The sequence below is a fragment of the Thamnophis elegans genome, chromosome 9, assembly GCF_009769535.1.
Source record: "Thamnophis elegans isolate rThaEle1 chromosome 9, rThaEle1.pri, whole genome shotgun sequence".
Classification (NCBI taxonomy): domain Eukaryota; kingdom Metazoa; phylum Chordata; class Lepidosauria; order Squamata; family Colubridae; genus Thamnophis; species Thamnophis elegans.
In genome coordinates this window covers 25,202,278-25,210,568 of record NC_045549.1, presented here as the reverse complement: position 1 = coordinate 25,210,568, position 8,291 = coordinate 25,202,278, and the positions used below count along the sequence as shown (strand labels likewise).

The 8,291-nt window shown below is 38.8% G+C and overlaps 1 protein-coding gene across 1 annotated transcript in view; it reads right to left on the bottom strand.

Moving 5' to 3' along the window:
- Positions 1 to 1,370: 1,370 nt before the first annotated feature.
- EGF (epidermal growth factor) overlaps positions 1,371 to 8,291 on the bottom strand; it is a 42,473-nt gene continuing 35,552 nt past the window's right edge. Inside the window, exons 16-19 of the mRNA XM_032224363.1 lie at positions 8,013 to 8,129; positions 7,095 to 7,220; positions 3,971 to 4,112; positions 1,371 to 1,539 (exon numbers count right to left, since the gene is read on the bottom strand). Coding sequence (XP_032080254.1) covers positions 1,371 to 1,539; positions 3,971 to 4,112; positions 7,095 to 7,220; positions 8,013 to 8,129 — 554 coding nt within the window. The remainder of the gene's footprint in view (positions 1,540 to 3,970; positions 4,113 to 7,094; positions 7,221 to 8,012; positions 8,130 to 8,291) is intronic.

The following is an 8,291-nucleotide window of genomic DNA, read 5'->3' as shown; positions in this document are numbered from 1 at the left end:
GGGACAAACACTAAAAAAATGAATTGTAAGATATAATCTTCCATATTTTACCAAACAGATGGGCCTATAGAGATTCACTTTCAGCACTAACTGTGGATTTGATCAAATGGGATTTTTACATAATGCTTTTTAATAAGAGCAAGAGGGTGTAGACAAGATTACCAGCTTCACTCTCTACCACCTATAGCAAAACGGTACCAATAAACCCCAATCAATGCTCAATTTACTCCAAACATGTTTATTCTATTCTAATATAGAGCCAACAATATATTAAAAGCCAGCCAACTGTTATTTGCCTGCCACCAACTACAAGGCACATGTAGTATTCTAACACACACAATTAGGAAAAAAAATTCACAAGTTCTCAAGGGGAAAAAAATGACCCCCACCCCCCCCCACCCCAAGTATTTTATTCAGTTCAGCAAAGAATTTGGTAGATATCATTTTGACCGAAATTAAATTTTGCCAGCAAACAAAGATGAGCTGTGCAAGTCCAAGAAGACAGAGAGACTGAAATGCAGAGGTAGCTAGGGACTGTACAGCTGAATAAGCAGGGCACGTAAAGCAGGGGATTAAAATTTGGCCTTGTTAATTAACAATTAAGAGCCCTGAGCCAAAGCTTTTGATGCTGTTCCTTCTGAGAAATTAGATCTGCAAACCCCATAGCTTATTTTTTCAGCAGGTGAGAACAAGTGCACAGTGATATTCTACCTTTAATGTATTCCTACTTCATATAAATTGACTTAAGAAAAAAGGTGCCATTGCCTTCTTCGCAGTGAACTCTGCCCCCCCCCCCTTTTTTTAAAAAATGATTCTTTTCTCAACTGAAGTATTTTTCCTTCCTATTCTTTAAAAAATCATTAGCTGGAGTCTCAGATGTCCAATGGACAGAATCCACTACTTTCATCAAAATAACAAAAACAGGATTGTAACATTGTGACACAAGTTCCGCCTTTTTCATATATACATATGGCATCATGACACATGTTTTTTGACCCAGAGTTTTTTCTGGATAGTGTAATGCTGTTCTCATCATTTACCTTCACATATGTCTCAGCCAAAAGGTTTTAGGCCCATGTGTATATAGCCAACATTAGATGACCATTAAAATTCAATCTTCAAAAATTGGTAATTTAAATTCCTCAAACATATTGCTAGAAATGTTTAAAAGGCAAGCAGTAGGATATGCAGTCATAAATTAAAATAGACTCATCATCCTTATTACTGCAAATGTATATTAGGACCAATAATGTACATGAATATTAAATTAATGAGCAAAGAAATCAAAATCTTGGGTTTATGATGTATGAAAGAATGTATAAAGATCACAAACAACATAGCTACGGATTATCATATACAGGAAATAAAGTCTACCTATAGAAGTAGAAGGCAGCCATGCCAAGGAGCAGGACCAAGAACAGCACAGCCAAGAACGCAGCAGTTGTGATGTTTTGCTTCTTAAGATGCATCTCATGTTGTTGTTCCCACCACTCCAAGTCACTAAACTGACAGCGGTCTCCCAGGTAGCCTTTCACACAGCTGTTGATGAGCAAACCAACAAAGAAGGCAATGCCAATTATCAGGAATGGCTGATTTCACTCAATGAAGTACAGTCTTTCTGGGAAATTGTGATTTCTAGTCATCACATGAGGAAAATGTAATAGTGAAAATATGCAGAAAGGACAACCAATATGTTTAGAAGGCTGCTGAACTTGTTACGAAGGCCCAAAAAAACTTGATGGAAATACATAGCACTGCAACAATAGAATGGCCCATATGTTAAAAGTAAACATTCAGGACTGAGAAAACGTCTGGGAGAATATTTTTTCTGCCATCATATTTTGTTTTAAAATGCCTTGGACAAATTCAGAAAAGAGCAAGCTACCATGACTGCTAGTTTTGAAGGCCAGTTACTATCATCAAAATCCTAACCAACAATACTTTAAAATGGAATCTGCTTGGAGAATAACAATGGTGGATGCTATCACTTTTGTTTCCATCTTTATAGCTTTTCTCTATGCACTTGACCGACCATTACACAGTATAGAATGATGGATTAAATGAGCAATAGCATGACCCTGCAGAAATCTTCTTTACTTTCCTTAACTTGGACTCCAATTGCAGAATTTTTACAATAGCCACTGTAGGAATTCTGAGAACTATGATCCACATATTTGCAGACACCCAGAGTAAGGACAGATATACTACTTTTTTCCTTAATTTGCTACCCCCAGATATATTTGGATTACAATTTCCATCTTCAGTTAGTAAAAACGGAATGATGGAAGATGTGGCCCATGTCATAAGGAAAGCACCAAACTGAGAAATGCAAGGACCTCACATTTAAAAATATTTAAATTAATGAACATTTTAATGTTTGCTTTATTTTGACTCTAGACAACAGGTTTCCATTTTACAATGTTAGCTTTGGTTACTTGGGAGTTAAAAGACAAATAGTAAATGATTGAAAGTAATATTTTTCTTTCTCCTCTGCAGGGCATTCACTAAATCCAACTTTATTTTGAATTGCACTGTGTAGAGATCCCATGATGAATAAAAAGGCAATTCTTACTTTTACTGAATTCTACAGACCCATCTCACTCAGAGATCTGCCAAAAAGAGATCTGGGACTGTTAAATAAGTAATAATACATTTTGAACTATAATAGTGTGAAACCATGTGCTATGTCTCAACCTTAGCATGACAAGCAGGTTTATTTTTAATGGAAGCTATAAAGCCTTCTGTTATGTCTTGAAAATGGGAACAAAAATGTGTTTTTTTTTTCAATTTGGTGATGGAATGAAATCTGTGTGTTAATGAATGATGAAACACTGCCACCTAATGTAAAACTGTACACAAGAACAATAGATATAAAATAATTTTGAAGTCAAACTCAGGTTGTCATAAATATGTGGTACCTAAGAACAAGATATGGAATATCCTAATTAGAATCGTATGCTGAACATGTTTACAAATGTCCAGGTCCATCTTTGGATATTCTCAAATGGAATGAGTATATCTACAAGAAGATTGCAGGAGAGTTCTGCAGCGTAAAATCCCTCTCATACCCTCCTGCTCAGTCACAAATATCTGAAGGGGATAGTGTCAAAAAAACCAAAACACTAAGATAGCAGCCACAATGGTGTAACTGAAGTGCTACCTTGATTTTATGTTTATGTTTATGTAACACACCCTGACTGCTCTTTAGAAGGCCAGATCCTGAAGATGAAACTCAAATACTTTGGCCACCTAATGAGAAGGAAGGACTCACTGGAGAAGAACCTAATGCTGGGAAAGATTGAGGGCAAAAGAAGAAGGGGACGACAGAGAATGAGGTGGCTGGATGGAGTCACTTAAGTAATAGGCGTGAGCTTGAATGGCCTCCAGAGGATGGTAGAGGACAGGAAGTCTGGAAGAACATTGTCCATGGGATCACGATGGGTAGGACACAACTTCACAACTAGCAGCAACAACAACAACACACATAAAAATCAGACAAAGCTTAGATTGCAGCATTGTGGCTGACATCTTGATTTTTTTTAACCATACCTACGAAAGCCCCATGTTCAGTGTAAAAATACCAAAGTTAGAGCTGATACACACGAGGATCTTGCGAGCTAAAGGGAAATAAATATTTCTATGCCTCAGCCAAACATTATATCCTAATATGTTTTAGATTTGTAAGTGACTTGGGCCAAATGCTCAAAACTAGGTTAATGAAAGCTAAGCTCCTTTCTTGATGGCAAGAGATCACTGGGTAAATTAGGATCAGACATTTTCTCTCATCCCAAATTTCCTTACAAGATTATCATTGTGAAAACAAGAGATTATGCATGCCTTAAGCATGCATGGAATATAAATAAAATACATGCATTTCACATGTCTAACAACACTATTTAACCTGCCTGTTATTTCATTGGATACTAACCAAATTAATAACTATAGAAATATGTTGGAGTTCAGTACTTACTTGCATGCAAAAGTCTGCAGATCTGAAATATAAATGCAAACTCCCTGATGGAAACAGTAGGATGGTGAGCAGTCCATAGGACCTTCTTTTTCAGATAATGTAGAGTCATCCCTGGTTACAACAGAAGGACCGATGATAGATTCTGAAACAATTTAAAAGAAGGGGTGGGGTTAATGTGTTTGAGTCTCGGGGCCAAATTTGAATGACCTGATTTGTGAGTAGGTTCTCCCACTTCTTAAACAGTAAATATCAGTAAATGGAAGAAATAAAGGCAGATACAGTGAAATGTCTACTTAGCAGGTCTTAATGCAACAGAACTGGGATACAAAATATGAAATTCCCTATGACTTCACGTTACCTAAAGTCACTGCATAATATCACTTTCTTAATAATAGCTATTTAAGAACCAATGTGATACAATGTCTGAGATGCTGCATTTAGCAAGGTAAATGCAAGTCCTCACTTAATAACTGAGTGCTTTTGGAATGGTTATTCATTACAAACCTGTTATAAGTCTATTCTCAAAGTAAAGCAGGGAGGGATAGAGCAAGAGACAGAAAAGCTTGGTCCATAGCAGTTGAGGAGGAGCTAAAGAACATTGTTACTAAGCATTACATGTAAATTAGAGTCCCCTTTCCCCCTTACTATGACAGAACATTCCAGCTCATATATGATTTTTTCCCCACTGTTTAGCTAGCATTTTAATTGGGAAAACATAAGAACATAAGTAGTGTCCGGACTACTGTTCCATCTAGTCCATCAGATGGCTAAAATTTCACAATGGATAACCAACTGCACATGGACATCAACTGGTCTCCCAAAAGATTTGACAATTGTAACTATCAAGCTGATAGCCATGAGCCAAGGTTTTTCTCCTGAGTTGTTATTTCAGCAAAACGAACAGATAGGGATATACTGATGCAGTAAGCAAGAGTAAGAAAGGGGGAATTTAAATGGAGATGTCAGAGAAAGGAATGTGCATTTGTAAAGTCTAATTGCCAATTTGCAAAAACATGGACCTGTATCAGAATTGGCCCAGTTTGGGATAAGCTGACAACTTGCTAAAAATTGCTGCCTTCGTATCTCCAAGCAGTTCTCTTAGACAGTAAAGTTATGATTAAATGTCAGCCTTTGCATTCTAGCTATGCAGATCAAGGTATCTGATTATGAACATAGTTTTCAATGAACCCTGATTGGAAATGTCAGCAACTTGAATCTCATGACTATTAACGAACCTAAAATTATTTGATGAGCATTATGACTGACTCAGTACTCGCTTTCATTTATAGGCAGGGTAATGATTTCCAATAAATCTCTATTGGGTGGTTCATTCCATTAACGCTGCCAAATAACAGAAGAAGAAAACGTCTCCTGACATCTAGAGGCTTTGCATATTGATGAACGCATGATGTTAAACATCACCTAGAATGCAGAGAGCCTGGAAGAAGGGGATAAATAATGCCAGCAACCTTACAGAGTTTGGAAGTCCAGTGTCAGCAAGTACTTAAAACTTTTTAACAAGGGAATATGGCCTTTTCAGTGCCAAGAATTGTTTTTGGGGAGGAGGGGTTACATACTCGTCAGCTGTGATGGTTGCCTTGATGTAGTATCTCTGGAACCATCTGGAATTTTGAACCCATTTTAAAACACATAATAAGGCTATGAGGCCCATCAGAAGATTAATATCTCTTTCCTGTCATATCTATGAAACATATTTTTGCTTTGTCAGAATTTGCTGCAGTATTCATATCCAGAAAGGACACACAGGTAACTAATTCATCGGGATTCATTAACTTTTCTTTATATATAATATAACACATGAAGTAAATATACAGTACTAAAAGCAGGTTTTCCAATGTGGTACTTAATACAAGCAAAACACAGGCAGAGGAAAGAACAGTTTCAGTTTCAGAGCAGCAGCCTAGTTTAGAGCTCAGCACAGACTCAGAGCTTTAGTACAGAACAATTGAGCTAAGCCACACCCAGGCTCCTTGCTGTCTCCTTGTTGCTCACACAGCAAATACTGTTGCAGTTTCCAAACAGCCCTCATTGGCTGACCCAGTTGCCATGTCTCTTCATTGGCTTACCTTGTTACCATGTCTCTGCCAGTCATTAACTATCATACACACTGACGTGTTTGTTTTACTATGATTTGACATTCTGTGGGGGAGGATATGCAGTCCATGACCTACAGGTTACATTTCATTTTCCAGCTACTTTGTATATAAATTACTATATGAACTCATTAAGGCAATTCATTGAATATTCTTATTTTTTAGCAAGAATGACACCTGTCAGTTCTTTCAAGCTGTTATAATATTTATGTTTTAATCTTACAATATTTTTATAATCATTGTTTTATAGTTTGATTGTATGCTACCCAGACTCATGTTTTTGTGAGATGGGCAGTCTGTAAATATGCTCAGGGGTGGGCTGTTGTGGGTTCGCATGGATTCATGAGAATCTCTAGCTAAAAATATGCCCAGGTTGGAGAACCCACAAATTCCACCCCTGCTTCAGAGATGGTATTCTGCTGGTTTGCCCCGGTTCAGGTGAACTGGTAGTGATGGCGGCGGGAGGCTCTGCCTGCCCACCCAGATGGCATCACAGATTATCTGTGCATGGGTGGAAGGTTCAGTTCATGCGCAGAAGCACTACGCATGAGTACCCTTCTGAACCGGTAGCAAAGATGATATCATTTCATGCCTGTCCTGCCTGGCCCCACCCACCCTGCCCCACCCCTCCCAGGAGACCCCACGGGGCTCATTTGGAATGCCAGATAAGTACAGGGCCCACATGGAGGCTCAGGGAGGGCCTCCGGAGCCTGGTGGATGCCATTTTCGCCCTCCCAGAGGCTCAAGGAAAGCCTCCGGAGCCCGGGGAGGATGAAAATGCCCCCCATGCCATGATACAGGAGGCCAACTAGGCCATGGCCACCATGGTCACGCCCACCCAGCAACCAGTCAGAGAACCCACTGCTAAAATTTTTGAAGCCCACCCTTGAATATGCTAAATCAATGTGATAAATAAGTATGTCTAGAGGCTTGGCATAAAAACCCCTCTAAGTAGGATGGAGAAATTATTGAGAATGCCCAAAGGTACATCCTTTATCCTAATAACTCACCAGAACAATGAAGTCCATCTTCAGAATAACCCAAAAGGCACTCACAGAAGTAACTTCCTTCAGTATTGATACATCTGGACCAGCTCTGATTGCACTGTTCTTGGTTAAGAAGGCATTCATCAACATCTACAAGGTTTTTAAAAAGGTATTTATAGCTTGGAGACTATACTTGAAATAATTAATTAAATTCTTTCTCACAGAAGAGGTGGGAGGATAAAAGAGGACTGGGAAGAATCATGTATGCGGCCTTAAATTCCTGCTGAGAAGGCAGGATATAAGTATAATGAATCAAATCTGCTGTAGATGAACCTCACTCATATATCAATGCATTTATTCAGCAAACGTATTACATTGATAACTACTGTATATTTTAAACATGATCTGTGACCTCCAAACGCTGACCATCCTGATGGTCAGTGATAATCTATTCTAAACTGAAGGATAAACCTAACATCAAGGCCAGTGATAGGTTCCTACCGGTTTGGACCGCTTCAGCCGAACCGGTAGTGGTTTGGTGGGCTGGGTCACTGGAATTGGCAGCGACCCAGGCCTGCCACACCTCCAAACCGGTTCTTCAGGGATATCATAGGTGCCGCCATCTTGTTTTTTGCTTCTGCACATGCACAGAATAATTTTATTGCACTGCGCTTGTGTGCACAGTGCGCCCACAAGCAAATTGGCATTAGTGCCTGCCGGAACCCACCCCTGATCAAGCATATTAAAAAATTTAAAAAGCTCTAACTTCAAACCTGAATTTATAGTTGCTGTATTCCTTATTAATCATAGCTTGTATGCTTTTTGAAGGCACTGGCATGGTGCCAAGGGTATAGTCCTGATCTCAAAGTGACGACCCAAGATGAAATCCATGCAAAAATATAGAATATTAATATCACTTTGTAATCTGTCATGTAAAATTACCATGGCACAGTTGATCTTCCATGATGAACCCTGTCTGGCACTCACACACAGCACCATTTTGATCTGCAACGCATTGGGAATTGAGATCACAACCTAGTGGTGTACAGTTGTCCTGATCTGTGGCATAAAATAATGATACGAAAATTTATCACTCTACAGTCGTCCATAGTTTATGTGTTCACAGTAGTAAATTGTTATGAACAAACTCAGTAGAGCTAACTTTTTAAATTGTATCCATCTGCCCACCCTTTACAAGGCACATGAGTTATGGACAGGATG